The sequence below is a fragment of the Balaenoptera borealis genome (assembly GCF_965194805.1).
Source record: "Balaenoptera borealis genome assembly, chromosome: 7".
In the NCBI taxonomy this organism is placed as follows: domain Eukaryota; kingdom Metazoa; phylum Chordata; class Mammalia; order Artiodactyla; family Balaenopteridae; genus Balaenoptera; species Balaenoptera borealis.
The window spans coordinates 18,059,538-18,083,881 of NC_138864.1; the positions used below are offsets into that span (position 1 = coordinate 18,059,538).

The following is a 24,344-nucleotide window of genomic DNA, read 5'->3' on the forward strand; positions in this document are numbered from 1 at the left end:
ACTAGAGGAGGGACTCCAACAAGACTTGGAGGAAGAGGGTGGAGCTAAGGCTCTTTCCGCCCTGGGGAGAAGACAGGTGCCTCAGATGATGAGACACTTTGTATATTCCATCAACCCTGGAAGTTGAGGAATTGGTGGGTCGAGCAGGTTACAGCTAGAGACCTGGGAGGTGCAGAGTGTTGAGTCCATGACTTCCTACTAGGTCAGAGTCCACACAGCACCAGGGGGTCCATAAGGCACTGGGCACCTACCACTTGCTGCCATTTGAGATGCCCTCTGGTAGTTTCTATCTACTGGAAATGAGTGGAAAGAAGTAAATGCCCATCTTTGAACAAGATACTGCAGATTCTGAGGTTTAGGAAGGAGAGTTCATAATGCCCAGAAACATGGAGAGGGGATCATTCATTCTGAAGGATGGAAGTAATACAGTGGTTCTACAGATTTTACCAAAGACAGATTTATATTCTATCTTGAATATTTACCCATAGAATATACTCAACAAAAATTTAAACGAATAATTTAATTATACATAGATGTTTTTTAAAAGTTCAATGTCCAGGTGCCAGAAGAGAAAGCTGACTTAAAGTAGTAGCAAACAGTAGGAGCTAAATCTTTTTGGAGGACAAATTGTCTCTGGTTCCCTATTTCAAAGACTGTTTTATATTTACCTAATATACTTAAAAAAAAAAAAAAAGCAAAAAACACTTTTAGACTAAGCTGGATTTGGTAATCACAGAGTCTTTGGCATCAGACAAAGCCGAATTCGAATCCTAGTTCTGTCCTTGACTAACTGTGTGACCTCTGAGCCAAGGTGTTCCCCTCTGTAAATGGGAATAACAGTAAGGTTTGCTGGGAGGATTAAATGAGATATTTCATGCAAAGCTATAAATCCAGGACCTGATATACAGTAAGTATAAATAAATACTATGGTAACCATGGAAACAGTAAGACGAACAATAGAATAAATCATAGCATTAATGATGGTTATGTTTGGATTCTCCAAAGCACAATTCCATTGAGCTTGGGGAGTTGGAAGCCTAAAGGAGGCCCAATAGATTCATCAGCTAGAATACATTTCCCGACTCAGACGATGCTAAAACTACATTTCCCAGCAGGCGCCGGGCCCCAGGCTGTTGTTTTCTCTCATTTCCGGGTGTGTCATGTGACTCCCCGGCTCGGCCATGGCGGAAGCGGAGGAGCAGGTAAAAGCTGCAACTGCTAGGCAGGGGAAGGGGAGGCGAGGGTGAGGCGATCTGAGGCGTGCAGTGGAGCGTGCGGAGGTGCGGGGCTCCTGCGGGACGAGGCAGGCCCACGTGGGGCGGGGGGACGGCAAAAGTCCGTTTCGGGGAGCGGAGAGGCGGGTGGGATGTCGGTTCCTGGACGTCACGCGGAGACAGCGCCCCGACACACCCCCGGCGTTTGCGGGGCGGCCCTTCCTTTGGCGCTGCTCTTGTGGCCTGTGCCCCGTGGAATTGTGGCTTGAAGGCAGGCCGGACTCTCCAAGGGTCTGGCTGCCCGTGGGAGGCATCACACGTGATTTGAGTTTTGAGGTCAGGTGGCTGAAATTTAAGTTCCTCTCGAAATAGGACAGTAAGACGTGATATGCAGGTGGACTTAGGAGAGCGTAGACGGGATGAGTTTTGTTTCGGATTTATTGACTATTTCATTTAGGTACAAAGCTAAGTCAGTGTTGCATCCGATGAGTTTTGTTTCGGATCAATTTCATTTAGTTACAAATCTAAGTCAGTGTTGCATCAGGCAGTAGTTAAGTGCGTCTGTCAGTCCGGGAGCAAAAATGTCTTAGGCTCCAGTGCTGGTTCTCATTCTTAAAATGTGACTTTGGGCTAGTTATTTAACTTTAAATATGAGACAGAGATAATAATAGTACTGTCCTCGAAGGGTGGTTTTAAGATGGAGTGGGTTTAACACAAATTTAAAGTGCTTAGGAAAAGTTGGGCTCAGTAAAAGTTATGTGGGATTATTTGTTGCTGGTAGGACATCAGATGGCAATGTCCAGTCGACACCTGGCAATGTGACAGTGGAGTTTAGGGAAGAGTTAGTGATGGCAATAGAGTTATTTTCATATAGGCAATAGTGGTAGCCAGACATTAGATGAAATGACAAAGTTATATCAAAAAGCCAAAAAAAAAAGAAAAAGAAAAAAAGCAAACAAAGACCCGAATTTGGGGAAATACCTTAAATTTCCATTTCCAGTGTCATTTCAGCTTGGCACTGTTTTTCCTTATAAATTAACAAGGTGGTCAGTTTCCATAGTTGCTTCTAAACAGTGACTTGATAATGAGCTGTTTAGTATAAGAGAAATTTATTTAGTTTAATAATCTACTTTGTACCATTTCCAGCATACTTCACTTACATAATGAAACTTTGCCCTGTGTACGTTTGATATATGCCAATAAATAAGAAATTTGCTGAGGTAGAAATTAAATTTGGGCCGTCACTGTGTTAACGGAAGGGTCTTGTGCCTACCCCTGGAGCCTCCTTTTCCATTTCAAGCAGTTCAAAGGGAAATGCTCATTAAGCTCATGTAATTTCATGACTCACAGCTGGGTTTGATGATAGTAGTGAGATTGGTTTTCACACTGTTCATCTCATGTTGAAATAAAATTTTTTGGTGGTTTGATTTAAAAGCAAGAAACCAAGCTCCTACGTTCTTAGATATAGTGTAGTAGGAACAGAGAGAGTTGTTGTTAGAATTTACTGCTGTTTTGTGCAGGAGTTTGGCAAAGCTGTCTGATGTAAAAAGACACTTAGAAAGTTAATGATATAATAAGAATGCTTTGCATTTTTACAGGACTTTCCAGTTTAAAGAACCCTCTCACATTGCATTTGGTCCTCACAAAAGAATTCTGTTGGTAAATTTTATTCTGATATATAAGTCAGGTCAGGCATCGTTTATGTTCCAAACCTTCCAGTGGCCTCCTATTGCGCTCTGAAAAAAAGCCAGAGTCCTTAGAATAGTCTAGTTGCCCTATAGCACCTTGTCACAATTGCTCCCTGTCCTTGTTCTCAGACCTCATTTTCCACTATTCTCTTCCCCTTCTATCACTGTGCATCAGCTATCCTGGCTTTCTTACTCTTCCTTCAACAAGCTAGGCATGGACCTGCCTCAGGGCCTTTGCTCATGCCGCTCCCTTTGTTCGACCCCAGATATTAACAGGGCTCTTTCTGTCACTTCCTTCATGTGTCTGTCCAAGTGTTACCTTTTTGCATGAGACCTTCCGTGACCATTCTCTGAAACCTCCTTCTTGTGTAATTTTCTCCTTAACGTTCGTGACCATCTGACATACTGTGTTCTTAAATAGCTTTTTGTGTGTGTGTACTCTGTATATTTCTGTATATTCTCTCCATAAGATTATAAGCTCCATGATGGCAAGGATTTGTTCATGTTGTATGCCTGACACCTGGAAAAGTGCTTGGCTGTCAATATGTTAGATGATTGAATTTTACAGATAAACAAATTGAAATTCTGTCAACTTAAATAACTTTCCCAGGCTTGTGTCTAATAAATCTCTAGTCGTGTCTCCAAAGCTCACGATTTTTCACTGGCACATTCTGCCTTTTTAAAAATACTTAAGAACCTATTCTAAATCACTTTTTACTTTGTGAAATAGAATTAGCCCTTATCACCTTAATACATTTCCTTCAAGTCATGATTTCACCTGTGATGCTTTAACAGCCAGTATGTGGTTAGAGCAGGCATTTGTTCCCCCATTGGTATCCGTGTCGTTCTCAGAAAGAATGTTCTCAAAAAGACAACAGCAGAAAGAAGCTAACATCCACAAATTGTTGTTCTGTTTATTTTTTTAAAGAAAGCTGCCAGATAATTGTACCTGTATTATTGGGCCTTTATAGTTAAAAATGGTTAGACTTTCCCCACTCTGATTTGTGTATTTTGCATTTCACATAGGAAGCCATTGAAATCTGACCAAGATAGGAGGCCTTTATTACATAGTTTTTGGAAGGCTAAAAGAGCACAAAAGTGGTGTTAAATAAATTTGCTAATTGTTCTGTTCTGCTACTTTGAACCTTTTAGACAATCTTGACATAATTCTCCTCCCATCTCCTGAATGCTTCAAGAATCAAGATGTGTGTTAAAATTAACTATGACAAACAGGTTAGGGTAAAGGAAGCTTTTTTCCTTAGCATCATGTACTGTAAATGGAAACAGTCCTCCAAGATGAGCAAGACAAAACTCAGCCTCCCCTCTTAACTTTTCTGAGCATAGTATTTTTGGTGATGGATCTTTTACCCACCTTAATTTTAGGGGGAACCAAAAGAGTGAGATCTGAACTGAGTTAATATAACACAGTTCACAGACTCCCAAACTAAAGATCGCTTTTTGGGGAATTCCCTGGCAGTCCAGTGGTTAGGACTCCTCGCTTCCAGTGCAGGGGGCAGGAGTTCGATCCCTGGTCGGGGAACTAAGATCCTGCAAGCCGTAAGGCGCAACCAAAAAAAAAGTTAGAAAAAAAAAAATCACTTTTTGTATATGAATGAACTTTTTTAAAGTCATTGGGCAATCCTTGTTTATGCTGAGTATGGTTAAGGTAGTTAGTAAAAATAACGACGTATATATTATAGCTCACAGACAACACTAATACCCTGCATTGTGCCTGGAAATCTTCTAACCAGCTGTTTTACCTAGCTCCAAAATGACTTATGGTTGACCTTCGTAATCACAGATGCCCAACACTATTTGTCCATGCCTTGCTTCTGAACAGCATTCTGCCTGAAGCCTGGTTGTTCGTGTATTTGTCTTATCTCTCCTGCAGATTGCTGAGTCCTCAAGAATCAGCACAGAGCTTACTCATGTCTGTTATCTCTCACAGGGCTACTGCTTTCCAGGTACTAGGTGCTTAATAAAATGTTTAAATGGATTTATTAGGGGGAGAATAGCCTTCTGAATTGAAAACGTCAAATTGTTAATTTAGGTTCAGTAGAATTTGTGTTAAATTGTTTTATATTACTTGAAACTTTTGAAAGTTATTAATTCACATGAATTGTACATTACATTTCCTACATTGCTTACTCTGCCAGCTCCCTGGGTACCCTTTCATCTTTCGAACCAACCAGCAGGTCCATTAAAATATTTGGTCACTCAGACCCTCTATTCTTTGACCAGATAGGAGAGTTTCTGCTTTGAATTTCCCACTACATTTTAGAAGTGAAGAACATTCTATCTGTATTGTAGAGCATTTAAGGATTATCAGATAGTACATTCATGAGTAGTTATACCCTCATGTGATTGTGCCCCCGGTACAAAATAAAACCAAGTTGACAGATATTTGAGTGTCGTGGTTTTCTTGCCTGTAGCTTGGGGATTTTACTCTCCAGGACTCTTGTGAGTATGAACTGAGATAAAGTATGTTAAAGTGCTAGGTTGAAGTGGTTGGTTTGTAAATAGGACAATGATTTATAACCCAAACTTGGGCTTCGCTTAGGTGTGCACAATTCTCTTTTCATATAGTTCGGCCAAGATAGGTCATTTAAAAGCAACTTTACTAATAAATAACTAAAGGAAAAACAAAGCCCCAAACAAGAAGTTGCAAAAGCACAGGATCAGAGAAATCTTTAGAGGGCCCACTCTTTACCATCATCTAACAAGTATAGTCACAAATTAGCTCAGCTGGGTGTGCTTATTACCTTGTGAGTTTCTTCTCACATCTTCCTCTGGGCTGGTTGGCTGGAGGCTGATATCATTAGCTGATTGCCGATATCCTCCTTGGCTCCCACATTACCACCTTGGGGAGGGAGCATTCATCAGATCAGGGGCTTCTGTGTTTCATGCGGGCTTCCCATTCATGGCTACTCAGTCACAGTTGCCTTTGTTTCTTCTAGAAACTTTGTCCTCCTTAGTGGGATTTTTTCCCCTTTCTTGTTTGTTGGTTTGGTTTTTTTTTTTTTTTTTTAACAAAATCCTTGTGAATCTGGGCTCTTATTTATACCTACTGAAGATGGAGTGGATACTAAGTGAAGTCAGAAAGAGAAAGGCAAACACCATATGATATCATTTATATGTGGAATCTAAAATGTGACGCAAATGAACTCATCTATGAAACAGACCCACAGAGAACAGGCTTGTGGTTGCCAAGGGGGAGGAGGGGGAGGGAGGGTTGGATTGGGAGTTTGGGATTAGCAGGTGCAAACTATTATATATAGAATGGATAAACAGCAAGGTCCTACTGTATAGCACAGGGAAGTATATTCAATATCCTGTAATAAACCATAATGGAAAAGAAAAAAAATGATGGAGTGGATTAGCAAATATTAGCCAGTTCTCCCTGCTGCGTTTAGATGATTCTAATGCAAAGTCAGATTTGGGGCTGGGTCACTAGGCAGCAAACTGGGGCAGACCTCAAGGCTTTTCTTCATTTGCAGAATAAGTATAGTAGTTGAGCCTGATTGGTTGAAAAGGTTGGTAACCTGAGTCTCCCGGCTTCTGCCAGCTCCCTGGGTACCCTTTCATCTTTCCTACTCAACCAGTCTAGTCCTTGGGGACCCAAAAGCTTTCTGTAATGGAGGCTCTGCACACAGGGATATCAAATACATCTCACACAAAATATTTCTTCTTTCCCGTGCCGTGCCTTTGTGAAACGTTGGAAACACTCCTCCATCAGGCTCAGCTGTGTCACACAGTTGTTGGGAAGGAAGAGAAGGTGGTAGTAAGTGTTGTGTGTTTCACATCCGTCTCCAGCCTAGTCTGGGGCTTGGTCTCTGCTCTTTTTCTTCATCCTGCAAAGTTTGTAGCTGGCTTTCCTTAGGCTCCAGCCTCCCATTTCTCCCCCAGATTCTCTTTGTTGCCCTCAACAAAGAGTGTGTATTCCCTCCACACTGTGAGGACTTCCCAACCTGGGAGGTCCCAGGTTCTCTTTCTCCTCCTGGGTTGACCATCTTTTTTTTTTTTTTTTAATAAATTTATTTATTTATTTATGGCTGTGTTGGGTCCTCGTTTCTGTGCGAGGGCTTTCTCCAGTTGCGGCAAGCGGGGGCCACTCTTCATCGCGGTGCGCGGACCTCTCACCATCGCGGCCTCTCCCGTTGCGGAGCACAGGCTCCAGACGCGCAGGCTCAGTAGTTGTGGCTCACGGGCCCAGTTGCTCCGCGGCACGTGGGATCCTCCCAGACCAGGGCTCGAACCCGTGTGCCCTGCATTGGCAGGCGGACTCTCAACCACTGCGCCACCAGGGAAGCCCCTTGACCATCTTCTTAACCCCTCCTGGCCTCTGAGGCTGGCTGTGCTGGGTCTTCTCCCGGGCCGCTGTCACGGGGCCCTGATCGTAGGATTCGGGGTCGGGGTGGGTTGAACGCCCTTGTGGGCGGGGTCTTCTGAGAGCCCAATTAGCTCCTTCTTGGGGCTGCTGCTAGGTTGTTAACGTTCTGTTTGGATTGCTCTATCCTTGTTTGCTGCTGCCACCCTTCGGTTCCCCTTCTGTCACTGTCCTGTAGCCACGAGCTGATAATTCAAGCATTTGCCTGGAGAAAATGCACTTGGTATTGCTGATAAATGGAAAAGGAATATACAGAGGAGGTACAGTGTTACTGCTTTGGATCAGCAGCTTATTTCTTTTTTAAAATTTACTCTATTGAAAGATAGTTGGTTTACAGTGGTGTGTTACTTTCCGCTGTACAGCAGAGTGATTCAGTTATACATATATATATTCTTTTTCATATTCTTTTCCATTATGGTTTATCACAGGATATTGAATATAGTTCCCTGTGCTATACAGTAGGACCTTGTTTATCCATTCTGTATATAATAGTTTGCAACTGCTAACCCCAAACTCCCAGTCAATCCCTCCCCCCTACCCCCTTGGCAACCACAAGTCTGTTTTCTATGTCTGTGAGTCTGTTTCTGTTTCCTAGGTAAGTTCATTTGTATCATTTTTTAAGATTCTACATATAAGTGGTATCATATGATATTTGTCTGACTTACTTCGCTTAGTGTGACAATCTCTAGGTCCATCCATGTTGCTGCAAATGGCATTTCGTTCTTTTTTGTGGCTGAGTAGTATTCCACTGTATATATGTACCACATCTTCTTTATCCATTCATCTGTTGATGGACATTGGCTATTGTAAATGGTGCTGCTGTGAACATTGGGGTGCATGTATCTTTTCAAATTATAGTTTTCATCTTTTCTGGGTATATGTCCAGGAGTGGGATTGCTGGATCATAGGGCAACTCTATTTTTTGTTTTTTGAGGAACCTCCGTACTGTTCTCCACAGTGACTGCACCAATTTACGTTCCCACCAACAGTGTAGGAGGGTCCCCTTTCCTCCACACCCTCTCCACAGCAGCTTATTTCTTCTCATCATCGTCGGCAAACGGGTATTGACCTGTTCCTTTGGGTAGGATGGTTGGAGATAGGCAAAAGCCTATGGGTTCATCCACAGCGAATTGTAAAGGATAACTACTAGAACCAGACAATTCATATTAGGTGCAAGCTGAGGGGCATAGAAGAGAGAGAGGCCATAGGAGGCCACATCTGGACCTTGTGGCCTGGACTGACTGGAGACAATTCTGTGAATGAGGTGAGACCTAAGTTGGGCCATGAAGAAAGTTTAGGATTTAGAAACAGCCAGTGAGTTTCAATCTTTTTTTTTTTAGCCTCAGATTGGCAACATGAAAATTGAAGACATAAAAATCTAAGCTCTATTGTTAAAGCAAGAGTGAAGAACCTCACTCAGCCTGACTGTCACCACCTCCCAGAGGTACCCCCCGAGAGCGTCCCTGTAGAGCATGCTGGGAGTCTGAGGACCACTAGGATGAGGGCAGAGTTGGGCCAAGGGCCTTCTAAGCTGAAGGAATCGCTTCAGGAGGCCCCGCGCAAGCATCACCAGCTTAAGGCGCCAGGTGGCAGTGGAAATGAGGGGGATTTTCTGGGGTAGGGCAGTTGGGGATGTTGGTGGTGAGGAGCATTCTGTCTCTGGGGCCGTAGCTGCTCAGCTTCAACTGCTGTTATATGGAAATATGGATTTCAGGTATAGTCTGAGCTTAGGAAGTCAGAAATACAGACTTGTATGTGAAAGTCTTAAAAACACTATAGCCAGGCCAAACAGAACACCTACTGGCCACATCCAGACTGCAGGTGCTCCTCTGCCACCAATGACAGAGAGATGTGACCATGTGACCTCTGAGTGAGAAGTCACCCGGTGTGGCTGGAGGCCTGTGGGTTTGTGCAGAGAGTGGGGGAGTGAGGCTGAAAGTGCCCCAGGTGCCACATTGGGCTGGGCTTTGACGACCTTGCTGGGGAATCTGAAATCTCCTGACCCCTGAGGGTTCTTTGAGGAGGGTGGTGACCAGGGTGCTGTGTGTTCTGAGAAGATGATCCTGATGGTGGTTGATGAATAGATTCAAGAGGTCACAGGTCAGGGCACCGAGATGGTTCATTGTTAAAGCTGTTTGGGCAGATGATTAAGTTTAAGGAGTTGGTTTGCAAAAGAAGGATAAAGTGAAATAATTGTTGAGTTTAGCTTTCAGCCTGCTGCCCAGGATTTGTCCAGCTGTACATTTGTATCACTGGGTACTTTCCAGCCCTTCATTTTTCTTCAAGCAGAACAGCACAATTTTTTTCTTATTACGGTAAAACACACATAACATAATATTTATTATCGGAACCATTTTTAAGTGTTGTAATTCAGTGGCATTAAGTACATTCGTGTTTGTGCAACCATCACCACCATCCATCTCTGGAACTTTTCATCATCACAAACTGGAACTGTACCCATTAAACAGTAACTCTCATTCCCCCAGCCCCCCGCACTAGCTAACCTCTGTTCATCTTTCTGTTTCATATTAAGTGGAATCCTGCAATACTTGTCTCTTTGTGTCTGGCCTGTTTATCTTAGAAACTAGCAAATTTTTTTTAACATCTTTATTGGAGTATAATTGCTTTACATTGTTGTGTTAGTTTCTGCTGTATAACAAAGTGAATCAGCTATACGTATACATATATCCCCATGTCTCCTCCCTCTTGCGTCTCCCTCCCTCCCTCCCTATCCCACCCCTCTAGGTGGTCACAAAACACTGAGCTGATCTCCCTGTGCTATGTGGCTGCTTCCCACTAGCTATCTATTTTACATTTGGTAGTGAATATATGTCCATGCCACTCTCTCACTTCGTCCCAGCTTACCCTTCCCCCTCCCCGTGTCCTCAAGTCCATTCTCTACGTCTGCATCTTTATTCCTGTCCTGCCCCTAGGTGTTTCAGAACCATTTTTTTTAGATTCCATATATATGTGTTAGCATACAGTATTTGTTTTTCTCTTTCTGACTTACTTCACTCTGTATGACAGACTCTAGGTCCATCCACCTCACTACAAATAACTCAATTTCTTTTCTTTTTATGGCTGAGTAATATTCCATCGTATATATGTGCCACATCTTCTTTATCCATTCATCTGTCGATGGACACTTAGGTTGCTTCCATGTCCTGGCTATTGTAAGTAGAGCTGCAGTGAACATTGTGGTACATGACTCTTTTTGAATTATGGTTTTCTCAGGGTATATGCCCAGTAGTGGGACTGCTGGGTGGTATGGTAGTTCTGTTTTTGAAACTAGCACAATTTTGTAACTTACACTTTCCTGATTTGAAGGTAGAGTCTTTGAAAGAGAGAATGTGAAGTTAAAAAAATGTTTGAAAATCATTGACTGTTTCTCGAGGTTCAGCCTTGCTTCTGGGATCCCTCGCTGGGGACATTCACTTCACGTCTTCCTGTTGCCTCTGTCTCTGGAGCATTAAGGAGGGGGGCTTGATGAATAAACGAAGCTAAGAAGTAACAGACCAGGCCAGTTCCTGAAGGCACTCATGCATGGCTTTGGTAGCCCTGTGGAAAGAAGGGCCATTTTTTCGAGGCCACGGCTAGGTCTGGGAGGTTCATTCAGACTGGCGCTGAGGGTGAGTCTGAGAGGGTCCTGGAGTAAAGGTTCCCTATTGATAGCCAGCAGCCACAGGAGGCTCCTCTGAGAGCCTGGTTTTCCCGGAGGACTCAAGATTTCTGACATTTGCATGCCTTGAGGTGTCCGATTCCGCCACTGCATGCTTTCCGGTGGGAACAGAAGTGTAATTTGATTTTGAGTGTTTGGATTGAAATTGCTGGTTGGGGGCCCGGTTTTGTTTTAATGACGCATGTAAGTGGGACGTTTGCCCTCATACGCCATGTGCATATTTGAATGGATCTCAAATTAGGAAAAACTTTTTCCTTCGGTTTAATGTAATTTTTGGAAGAGAGTAGTCAAGTGTTCTTTGAGAGTTCTAGAGGTGGGAAATAATCTCGCTGTGGCTTAGTGGCACAGTTGTCAAAGACTTGTTTAGCTAATGCTAATAATGTGCAGGCACTGTCAGGGATGTTAGAAGTCACTTAAGTTCAACCTCTAAGCCTCTGCATTTTACCTCCGAGGGCATTAGGAAATTTCAAGATGCTACATGTAAAACATTTAGCATCAGGAGCAATATATTATAGATGTTGAGTAAAGACGTCAGAATAGCGACTATTAATATTAAGTGGAGCGTGTCCGTGTCCAAAATAGAAGGATCAGGATGGCAGATGCCGTAAAACCAGGAACCGGGGATGGTTAGCGGATGGGAGAAACAATTTAGAAGGGTCGGCATGATACGTTTCATTAAGTATCTGGAGAACTGGCAAGTAGTAGAAGAAGAACTGGATTTTTTACATGTCGTATTCGGGCGAAGAACAAAAATTACTGTGGAGAGATTGTAGCTCCAAATTAATAAGGAGTTTCTAATATTTAGATGACCATGAAACCAAAACAAGCTGCATTGGGATATAGAGGAGATTCTGATATTCATCATGGTTAATGATAGAACTGCAATCAAATTCTTAATTGCAACGAACATTCATCCCTATTTCACAGGTGAACTTTGACAGCAGGGCCTGTATTGTCCACTAGGCTCTTCTGGAGGTAGCCTGCCACCTGCCAGGTTCTTACTGATTTTCAGTGAATGAAATTAAAGTATTTTCAAATGCCCGATTTGTGTTTATCCCGCAGTCCAGTTTGCACTGAGTAATATATGCATCCAACTTTCTTTAAAATGTTTATTTTTTTGGTCTTGATGTATCTAAAATGTCCTTGCCCCATTTTTTTGGTTCTTTTTTTTTTTTCTTTAATCTTGTGGATGGTTGCGAAATGCTTACGTTCAGTGTCAGCATATTAGTTGTAACCTTTTATTGCTGTTGATATCTATAAGCACGTTAAGTAAATCTTCATTTTGCTGACCTCTTTGAGGGTGCGTGGCATCAGCAGATTCCCTTTGAGTGGACAGGTGAGAGATTAGCGGAATCAAGTCCATTTCCCCCCCCCCCCCCTTTTGCTTTGTGTTCTCCAGAGCAGCAAGATTCATTGTCTAGCAAGAGGGAAACTGTGTTAAATGGCAGAATTTGTCTTCCAGTTAATGGTTTAAAGAGCGGATGTAAATTACACAGCTTGTTTGCACAGCGTCTGATAGGTACACGCTAGGGGAATTCTGTTGTAAAAGCTGTTAAGCAAGACAATTATTTTGACTCAGCCAGATTCATAGCATAATAATTAATAGCACAAGAGCTTTTCCATATAAAAATTGGCTTATAGATAATTTGAGATGGCAGTTGCCTGTTCTGAGATCAGTAAGGCTGCTTTGCCAGACTGATTTCCATCTTTAGCGAAGGAAAAGCCTTCTGGGTCCTCCCATGAGGAATTCCTGGGGTCATTTGTTAACCTGCTGACCAGTCAAGGGAGGTCACTGGGAGCGGTGGATCCATGTGGCCCCAGAGCAACCATCTCAGGGTACCCTGCAGGGTATGGAGAAGGTGTTGTAGGAGGCCTGCGAGAGTCGGACTATGTGGAGTTCTTTAAACTGGAGTTGCAAATTACCTCCAAAAAAGGGCAGATGGGTATTGGTGGTGGGGACATGATGACTCTTGTTCCTTGAAAATATTTTTTCTCCTTTTGTCATGTATTCTGACCGTTCTCCCCCCTCTATGCTTTGTAGGAAACCGGGTCTCTTGAAGAATCTACAGATGAGTCTGAGGTAAGGTGGGGATTCAGGAACCTGGAATTTCTAGCTAAGCCAGCATCTTGAGCTGGTCATGCCTTGCTAAATGCAACATTCCGCGGAACTTGGCGTGGTAAATTAGGGCCGTAGGTGATTAAACCTTGGGGAAGGACATGCCGGTCATCTTTAAAAATATTAAATGGATTTACTTGAAAAATAGGAAAAGGAACACAAAGTTTTTTCCTCATTTTGAACAGTATTTTAACCTGAAGCATGTTGGCAGTGGCGAAATTGATGCAAAGTTTACAAACCAATCTCGACACTTAAAAACCTATTTTAAAAAATAGCCACTGTTGGGTCTGCAATACTTACTCTTTCTTTTTTCTTTTAATGAATATGGTGTGCTCATTGGTATAGTTTCTGAATCATTGAAATGGTCATTTATTTCATAAAATAAAAAGGGAAGTAACTACCTTAAAAGCTGTTAGGGAGCTAAGTTGTATTAACGATTGAATTTAAGGAGAAAAAAGTAACATATAAAGGAGGGCTTTAAAAAAATTTCTCAAGGCTATGCATAAAAAATAAGTTTAAGCGTAACACTAATTAGTTTATTAGTTTTATAGATGGACTAATAACAATAATTACTTTTTTCCTTTTAGTATTTTGTTTGGCTCAGAGGAATATAAAAGTATTTATGATAACCTTTTGGAAATCCACACCAATGTGATATTTAATATAATCTATTACATTTGGATTGATGTTACAGATAGTTATTATCTTTTTTGCTTTTGTGGGGGAAAGGGGGAGTTATACATATTCTTCTAAAGAATATCTTACATATCATGCCATCATGCATTTGTAGTTTGGCTGTAGAGTTGTGGTTCCTAACATTTTCACTACTAAGGATCTCTGATACTCTCTTCAAAGCCCCTGGTAGGGTGTTACTGAATTTGCTTATAGATAGGATATAATAGTTGTTAATTTTTAATGAAGCATTGAAAGCGTTTCAGAGCAGCACCATTTTTATTTTTGGAAAGTTCTACTTAACTGAGAAGCCCATGTTCTCAGAATCACCGGTTCAGAATCCTGCAGGGTCAGAGCCCCGTCCAGGAATTTCATTTCAGACATCAGGAAAATGTTGCCAGCCACCTACATCTCAATCTTTCCCCACATCCTTCAGACACTAAATGGATCCAGAAGGAAAGCAAACAAAAGCACGCATAACCCCCGTCTCCAGCATAGTTAGGAAACAGGGAGTACTCTAAAATTCCAAATAAGTGGGGAAATAAATATCTGAAACCAGCAGAGCCAGCTCTGGATTGACTGGAGCTGAGGGTCAGATGGATGGGAATGAGGGGAGAGTAGCTGAGCCCCAGCGGTGGCAGGAAACGGAGGGAAATCATAAATCATGCCCCATCCTGAGTGGGGAGGTTGTGAGAACAGGTCTGAGACGGGTGGATCTGAGCACTGACTGTGCTGGAAATTTTTTTTTTTTACTTTCATTTGCATTTATTTTTTTGCAGCATTTATTCCCAGGCCGTAGGTTTTTGTTCAGTTTTTTTCTGGGATACCTTTTTCTTCTGTGCAAACTCCTCTTCTGGTTTAGGAACAGTCTGTTCTTTTTCAGTACGGATCATCTCAATGTGGCAGGGAGAGCTCATGTATGGGTTGATCTGACCTTGAGCTCTGGAAGTCCTGTGCCACGTTGTGGGGGATTTGTTCACCTGGCTGTGCCCAATGACCAGAGAATCTACATCTAAGCCGTTAAGTTCAGCCTTACTCTCTGCAGTTTTGAGCATGTGCAGTAAGAATACAGCACTCTTTTTGGGCCACTGACCCTGCGTCCAGCCCCACTGTTTGGCCTGGGCACACCTACCAACTCCACCATTGTAAGGACAGAATGGCACACATTGCTTCTGTAAAGTAACATCCTTCAGATACTTGGTGGCTTTTGGATATGCATACCCTTAATGGTCTGGGCAGTTTCATGAGTGTTCTTAAAGTGAACACGAAGATTTGAACCTCTTGCATGATTTTGTGGGGTTTTCTGGGTCAAGTACATAGCGAACCATTTTTAGAGGTCACCTCAGGCCGCTTCCTGGAAAAGCAGAAAATTTAAAGAAAGGGGTTTGAAAATGCATGAAACACCGGCAGTACAGCATTGGGGTGGGACTGCTTCTCGAGAGAAGGGGAAGGCATCCCCTGGAGGCCTGGTGGTGAAGGGAAAAGGAAAAAGCAGGGAAATTCAGGGTGCCCAGAAACAAACAATATCATAGAGTCAGGAGATTTACCTATTCTTCTCACCCCACCACCAAGAAAAAGATGCCACTTATTAAAGAAAACGTCCTTCATTTACCAGTGTAACTAAGAAACCTAGTAAAACACCCAAACACCTCACCTCTCCGTGGGAGCGCCTGTTGGTGCTGTCCAGGAAAATCTAAGACATTTAAAAATGATCTGAAACGGCAGGTAGCATCTGTATAAAACTACTATAGGAAAAAAAGTAAGAATCAAAAAATTTCCAAGAGAACAGCGACATAACACTCCATCCTGAGTTGAATATCTTTAAACAAGCCTTTGCAGATGTGAAAAACTATCTTAAACCAGAAATTTAAAATCTCAGAACAGAAATGAATCAAAAAACTAGGAAGTGAAGGAATAAGAGTTGACCACACTCAAGAAAGAAATGGAAAGAAAAGGAAACTGAGACCCAAAAAGGAACCTGACCATCTAAGGTTGTAGCTGTTTCGTGGGAGAAATGGGTTCAGATTCTAGTCCCCAGACTCTGGGCTCTTTCGGTCATTTTGCCTTCCAGCCCTGGTGCCTTCTCAGGATGGTACCTCAGGTTCGTATCTCAGCTGTGCTTCATAGTTGCTGCGTGACCTTGGGCATAGCACTCAACCCTTGTATTCTTCAGTTTCCTCCTATGAAAAATGGGAGTTACTGCTAACCTTGTATGGTTGCTTTGAGGATTAGAGAAGATTGATGTTTGCAAAGCATCTTATTTGGCATTTAGCACATGGGAAGCACTCCGTGAATATTAGTGATCCTCAGCTTGTATTTTAGCTGTGGTGCCAGTGGCTGATTTTACAGGCTGGTGCTTTAACCTGAGGGCTTGGAGAGACTCCCCACTGGCTCTGAAGTGGTCACCCTCCCAGAGATGACTGATTCTAGGGAGTTTACGGACGACCAGAATAGTCAGGCTGGCGGTAGAGCCGAGTTTAGGCTTTGTAGGTATAGTGAGTTGGCTTGCACTCCAGTCTCTGGAGAAGTTTTTCTTGGATTTCTCACTCAGTTTGAGCCACATTCCACTTCTAGGATTGGGATTGGTATTGGTATTGAGACACCACTTGGTGGCCAAAGAATCTTTATTCTTCCTTTTCTTCCTCTCTCTCTTCTTCCCATTAGGTTTTGTAACTGTTAATTAAGCTTTCTCAGGGCAGGCATTTCCTTTATGTACATATACCTCTTGTTTATTCAAGTGCTGAGGTGATTTCCATTTTTGTGAACAACAATACTTAAGTGTTTTCAACCATGTAATATAACAATTTATTTTTCTATCACTTTATGAAATGCTGCATTTCATATAAATTGGGCTTTCACGTTACAGGAAAACCATAGTGTTAGGTTATTCTGAAGTTCTGTTTTAAACTTTTAGTTAATTATTAATTTAAAAACTTTTAGTTGTGTTAGTTATGTAAAATATACATAACATAAAATGTACCATCTTAACCATTTTGAAGTGTACAGTTCAGTGTCATTAAGGATATTCACATTGTTGGGCAACCTGTTTCTGGAACTTTTCTCCACCAACACTTATTTTCCTTTTTGTTTTTGTTTTTTGATAGTAGCTATCCTGACGGTGTGAGGTGATATCTTACTGTGGTTTGATTTGCATTTTCCTAATAATTAGTGATGTTAAGTGTCTTTTCATATGCTCATTGGCCATTTGAATACATCTATTCAAGTCCTTTGCCCATTTTCTAATCGAGTTGTTTGTTTTTCTGTTGAGTTGAGGAGTTCTTTATATATTCTGGATATTAACCCTTTATCAGGTGTAGATATGGATATCAGATAGATACCTGGATATTAACCCCTTATCAGATAGATACAGATGCAACTCAACAACCTGTGGATAGGATGGATAGATGGATAGCTAGCTAGATAGATAGGTAAAGGTCTGTAGAGTTATAAGTGATTTACCTTTATCTTTATCTATGTATTATATATAAAGGAAAAAAGAATATATAAAGAACATATATTAATCTATGTGTATCCCTTTTCAGTTATATGAATTACAAATATTTTCTCCCATTCCATAGGTTACTTTTTCACTCTGTTGAGTGTATCTTTTGATATACAGAAGTTTTCAATTTTGATGTAGTCCAGTTAATCTATTTTCACTTTTGTTTCCTGTGCTCTTAGTGTCATATCCAAGAAATCATTGTCAAATCCAATATTATGAAGCTTCCTCCTGTGTTTTCTTCAAAGTTCTTATTTTACTGTGTTTGAGAAAAGAGCACAGAATGCTCAAAATTGTCCATATGTTTTTCACTAATCTTGAAAACTGCAGCCAAAGGAAATGAATTTGAGGTGTGGAGTATAATTAAAATAATCGAAAGTGGTGTTTATGTCAGGATGTCAAACTTTAAGAATGGTAACTTGTTCTTTACACTTAAAGTAGAAATTCAAAACCAGATTACAACCAAGATAGTAAGTAATGTTATTTAATAAGCTGAACAGTTAGGGGTCTTGTATTCACGTTAATACTTAATTATGGCAAATTTGGAAGATAACTAAACTGGCCCTCATGTCTGGGATTTTTTGTTTTTAATATACAGTCTACTGTTTATTCCACCTTGAAATGATGAGCCAGACTATTTCTTAGACGGTGTCTTGTAAAGCTTAACAAAGAAGTATGTTGTCTTTGAAAGGATTTCATTCCCCTTTTGAAGCTCTGAGATGTTTTCAGTTTCCAGGGCTGACGGCTGCTATCACGTAGGCGGTAGCAGAGCGCTCTGGGAATACAGAGGAGCGGATGTTTAGTCAGGAATGGCTTCATTAGGAGTCTTCAGGAGCTATTACGGAGGATGAGTCTGGGCAGAGAGGCTGGGCAGGTCTCTGGGAAGGAGGGAATGTAGGTGCCGAGGCCAAGTCATGAAAGCGCATGCATGTTCAGCCAGCTGTGATGAGCTCTGTGTGGCCGGCATGCAGGAGGAAGTTGGGGAGACGAGGTTAGACGAGGAAACTAGGATGCGGATGTGAAGCTCCTAATGTGTCGAACCTGGCAGTTTGGACTTGACCCTGTGGACACGGGGGCGGGCGGCAGAGGGGAGGCAGCCAAAGCCTTGATTGTCAGGCGTGGGGATAGGGGCTGGTGACAGATGAACTGGCCGGAGAGACCCATGGCAGGAAGTTTCCAGTGGAAGCCCCCATTAGAGATGGGGTAGAGGGGCCTGGGCCAAGCAGAAGGCAGAGAGGAAATGCTTCTCAAGTTCAGTGAACAGGAAGTGTAGGCTGGTATGTGAGAGATGAGCTAGATGGGGTGGGGGGGTGTGGTCCAAGATTTCCAAAATATCTAGTGCTGCTGTATGGTGGGAAACAGAGTAAACCCCATGATTAGGCAGTTAAAGGCAAAAGACATTCTAAGCCTAAAATTTGACACCTCTGTGTTCAATTTTTTTTCCTCAAAGGTGGTACTTTTTAATTCATTGGTGACTCCTTTTATTAATGGCTTTGTTCTGGCAGAAACAAGCAATAAACTTTTACACACACACATGCAAGTGAGCAAGCTAATATCTGGGATTTTATTTTTAAAATCCTACAAGTTACTGCTTATAGAGGAAGGTTCTGAGCTCTCTTTGGAGCAAAGATGGTATTGTGGAATGAGCACAGTATTGGGCATCTGTTTGGATAATGAGGCTCATTAAAAAAACAAGCACATTCAATGTAGGAAGCAGTGCTTCCGTGTATTAATCGGCCCTATGACTTGGCCATGATTACCGCTTCTGTTTTACAGGTGAAGAAACAGACTTAAGAGTGTTTAGTTAACTTGCCCAGGGTCACCTGGCTTGTAAATCGATTAGAACCCAGCAGTCTGACTGCAAGTTCTGGTCTTGTCACCTCAGTTACGCTACCTTCAACTTCACCTTGACCTCTGTAATTTTATGCCAGACTCTTCCTCTATGCACTTTTATAGAATTAGACAGGCCTTAAAGAAAAAAACCTTCCTTAGAACTTCTGCCTATGTATAAAATGATATTTTGGGTGATGTTACAGAGTTTGGCTTATTCAACTAGTAGGATAAGACATCAATTTTAGAATCTTTTTTCTTAAGTTTAATTAATTAATTAATTAATTAATTTATGGCTGTGTTGGGTCTTCGTTTCTGTGCGAGGGCTTTCTCTAGTTGTGGCAAGTGGGGGCCACTCTTCATCACGGTGCGTGGGCCTCTCGTTATCGCGGCCTCTCTTGTTGTGGAGCACAGGCTCCAGACGCGCAGGCTCAGTAATTGTGGCTCACGGGCCTAGTTGCTCCGTGGCATGTGGGATCTTCCCAGACCAGGGCTCGAACCCGTGTCCCCTGCATTGGCAGGCATATTCTCAACCACTGCGCCACCAGGGAAGCCCCCAATTTTAGAATCTTTGAACTGGCTTTCTGTTCTGGAGAAGAGAGGATTGTCTAGCTAATGTATATATGACATTAATAATCTAATAAAATTCCTGTTTTGTCATAAAGTAAATTGTTATTTATTTACAAAATAATTAAAACATATTTATAAATAATTATAAACATACGTATAACATACTTATTTATAAAATAATGTTAGTTATAAGTTATATCTCCTTTGAAAAGTACATTCATCTCTGTGTGCAGAAATTTAGCCACAAGAATGTGCATTACAACTTTGTTTTTATTATAAAAATTTGGGAACAGGCTAAATATCTAGAAATAAGGAATTGCATTATCTTTTTAATTTAAAAAAGCTTTTTACAAAAATGCAATTTAGAGGTAGGGGTGATTGGCAAGCTCTTTTTGTAAATGTTTAGATAGTAAGTACTTAAAGCTTTGCAATCAAAGAGGCAATACTGAGGATATTATGAAGGTATGTAACCATATAAACATGTAAAAACCCTTCTTCGTTTGTGGGTTGTACAAAAACAGTCATCTGGCTGGATTTGGCTGGGGGCTGTAGTTTTCTGATTCCTGATTTAGAGTATAATCCAGTTTCTCTTCACCCTCCAAAGTCCACATATGATCATAGAAAGAAAGACTACAAGGCCATATTATCACTGGGTCATGTGACTCTTATTTATCATAATCTGCCTTCATTTTTCTAAATTTTTCATAACATATGCATTACTTGTATACTTAGCAAAACAATACAATTATTACTTTTTAACAAAATTTGTTAATGTCTGTATATATTACAGAACTTTTGGGTTGCAAAGCTGTGGAACCCAAAATAAAACTGCATGTCCTTCCTTCCCTACCTCAAACTCAAACAGGGAGTTAAGGAAAAAGTTTGGTTTATTTCTTGCCCTCTTTATTTTATCCAAGGTTTTATATAAAACCAAAATTGTTTTTACTCTAATAAGCATTTTTTTCTTGAGTTTTTTAAAAGTTTAAAATTTTGAGATAATCGTAGATTCACATGCCATTGTAAGAAATAATACAGAGGGTTTCTTTATACCCGTCACCTAGTTCCCAAAGGGTAACATCTTGGGTAACTCTAGTACATCACAACCAGGACATGATATGATATGTGATGGATATTGATGCAATCTACAGACCAGACCTTATTCAGATTCCATCAGTTTTATATGCATTCATTTGTGTGTGTGTTTGATTCTGTACACTTTTATCACATGTGAAGATTCCTGTGACCACCAGTGCTGTCAAGATACAGAACAGTTTCATCACAAGATGAAAAATAAGTTCCCTTTTAAGTCACAGCCACTCCCTCCCCCTCCTCCACCACCTGGCAACCACTATTCTGTTCACCATCTCTATACATTTGTCATTTCAAATGTATTATATGGATGGAACTGTACCGTGTGTTTACCTTTTGAGATTGACTCTTTCCTACTCTGCCACTCTTTTCATTGGCGTGGTTAGACCATTCACATGTAAGGGAATTATTGACATATCAGGGTTTCAGTCTGCTGTTTTTATTCTGTTTGTTTTCTTTGTATTTCATTTCTCTTCTTTCTCTTTTCTTCCCTTTCTGTGAGTTGCTTGAACATTTTTCTGAGATTCTATATTGATTTATTTATAGTGGTTTTGAGTACATTACTTTGTATGGTTTTCTTAACAGTTGCTCTAGGTGTTAAAATATGCATACAAAACTGGTCACAGTCTACTGGTATCCAGGACATTTTACTACTTCTAGTCACATTTAGAAACCTTACTTTTATGTCCCTTTACCCTTCCCATTTTTTAAATACAGTTGTCTTAAATATTTACTTTGTTCATTGAGCACCACATCAGTTGGTATTAAACTTTTTAATTCAACTATCAAATATGATTTAAGAAACTCATGAAAAGAGGGACAATCAGCTATGTTTACCCCATTATCACCCATTTTTATGTTCTTTTTAAAGTTCTAAGCCTTCTTCAGTTTTCTTCTATCTTCTGTTCCTTCCTGTTTAGAAAACTTCCTTTAGCCTATTCTTTAGGGATAGATTTGCAAACCACAAATCCTCTTAGTTTTTCTTCATCTGAGAATGTCTTTATTTCCCTTTCATTCTTAAGGGATATTTTTACCAGATATAGCATTCGTGGTTGACAGTTCTTTTCTTTTAGAACTTGAGAAATTATGTGCCACTTCCTTCTGGCCTCTGTCATTTCAAATGAGAAATCTGTTGTCATTTGAATTGGTACTCTCCCGTAAGTAATGTGTCATGTTTCCCTGGCTGCTTGCAAGATTTTTTTTTACTTTAGTTTTTAGAATTTTAATTAGGATGTCTCTTGGAGTGGTTTTCTTTGATTTCTCTTCTTTGGAATTCGTTTAGCTAATTGAATCTGTAGGTTTATGTCCTTCACCAAATTTGGACAATTTTCAGCCATCATTTCTTCGAATAGTCTCAGTTCCTCTATCTTCTCCTTCTAGGACTTTGATAATGTGAATATTAACCCTTTTGTTATTGTTCCACAGGTCCCTGAGATGGTTCATTTTCTTCAGTCTATTTTCTCTTTGTTGTTCAGATTGGGTAAATTCCACTGATAGATCCCTAAGTTCATTGGTTCTGTCCTTGTCATCTCTACTGTTGAGCCCAACCAGTGAGTTATTTCTTTTGGGTATTGTATTTTCCAATTCTAAAGTTTCCATTTTTTAAATGACTCATTTCTTTGCTGAAATATTCTATTGTTCCATTTGTTTCAGGAGAATTTATAATTGCTTGTTGAAGCACTTTTATGATGGCTGCTTTAAAATCCTTGCCAGATAATTCCAACATCTGATTCATTTTGTTCTTATGATATACATTTTAATGGAAGACAATATTTAGATCATGAAGAATTATCAGTAACTTCCATTTTATCAGGTTCACTTATTTCCATGTGTTGTGCTCATTGCTTTACATGGATTATTTCATTTAATATGGACCACAGTCCTTTTAAGTACTATATTAGGCAGGATGCTGCAGTAACAAACAGTTCCAAAATTGTAGTGGTTTGACATAGCAGAGATTTATTTCTGAGTAGAATCAGTGGCACAGGGAGAGGAAATTGAGGCAAAAGCAATATAGAAATGTCATCGTCTTCCATAAGGCCTGTCCTATTTGTGGACCATGTACAATGTGCTGTGGAAAACTTTCATAGAGCTGGAAACTGAAGCAGTTCTGCTTCATAGAGATATGTATTTTTTTTAAATGCTGCTTTGAATAGGTTCTCAGTGTACTGTTTATTTAGAAGTATATGCCACCTTTGTTTAGTGGAGTTTAGAGGAGTTTAGTGGGTTGTACAAAGAACTTTGCAGTAGAAGCATCAAATTGTTAGCCTAACCTTTCAAGATTAAACTTGCACAGCAAAGAGGAGAATAACAAGGGGAAAACCATCAGGCTAAAGAGGGTTGGCAAGGAAAGAGAAGAGCACCGAATGGAAACTGGTATGTAGTGAAGTCTGCTTTCTACCAGGTAAGGGTTCCAGTGACCTTTAGTTATTCATGAATGCAACTGAATAGATAAACGAAGGCTTATTCTGCCTATGGTGTGATCCTTTGAATTGCATGTGAATTACATGACCTGTGCCTGGGCCGTGGCATGTAATAACAGAGGGTTAGTTACTGTCACTTCTGTCTTTATAATTTTTGTTACCATTATTTATAAACATGCCTCCTAAGTGATGTCCATTCAGATCTGGCTTAGTTCTTGCAAATATCACAATTAGGAGGTCTTGAATATGTTAGATATATTAATTTTACTAAACCAAGAAGACTGACAAATAGCTGAACCTATTTAAAACAAACCTATACCCAGTTTATGTTTAACGAGGAATTAATTTTAAAATGTACCTTCTCGGTGCATCTGCCACAAGGAGAATTCTTTTTCAGTTTTGTTAAAATGAAAACCAGTCATTGTGAGAAATCAGGAGATAGGTTTTTTAAATCAGAAAATGCATCACAGAAAAATAATTTATTTATTTTACCTGGTAGGTAGAACATTGTGAATCATTTATTGAAACTTAAATTGGTTCTTTATATCTATTAATTTTAATAAACAAATTTATAGCAACTGGTAACTAAAATGGTAATGTACCTTGTTATGAAATTGATTGGTGAGAGAAAGGAAGCATGGAGTTATAATATTATATCCTTCCAAATAGCCCTTGGATTAAAATTTTGCTTTTTCATTTAATGAACTATTAATATTAACAGGTTCTGCTGATTATTGCATCATTCAGGCAAGGATAAACATTCTCTGTGAAGCATATATTATAAAAGTGATATATTTGGAAACTTAGTAGAAACTTTCCAGATGCAGGATTTATGAATCTGTATTTCTGCTGCTGGTTCGAGATTGAGAAGATGAACGTGACTTTTTCTGGTATGACATATATTTGAACAGAATTTACAATTTCACTAGGAGAAATTTATAATTTACATAGGAGGAGAATTATTTTAGACAGCCCAAGGTGGACTGATTATTTTATTTATACAACAAATATTTATTGGATACTATTATGTTTTGGGTGCGAGGATACACGAGCATTTGATAAAGGAAGCAGACAGTAAACAAAAACATATATATCAGGCGGTAATACATGTTACGGATAAAAGTAAAATAACATTGGGTAAGAGGACTGTGGAGTGGGCTGAGGGATGCTCTTTTAT

At 40.4% G+C, this 24,344-nt stretch overlaps 1 protein-coding gene across 2 annotated transcripts in view; it reads left to right on the forward strand.

Moving 5' to 3' along the window:
• Positions 1 to 1,101: 1,101 nt before the first annotated feature.
• Positions 1,102 to 24,344, forward strand: part of VPS41 (VPS41 subunit of HOPS complex) — a 182,901-nt gene continuing 159,658 nt past the window's right edge. For both annotated transcript variants that reach the window (XM_082399755.1, XM_082399756.1), the window contains exons 1-2: positions 1,102 to 1,202; positions 13,010 to 13,048. In XM_082399755.1, coding sequence (XP_082255881.1) covers positions 1,182 to 1,202; positions 13,010 to 13,048 — 60 coding nt within the window. In that variant the 5' untranslated portion in view covers positions 1,102 to 1,181. The remainder of the gene's footprint in view (positions 1,203 to 13,009; positions 13,049 to 24,344) is intronic.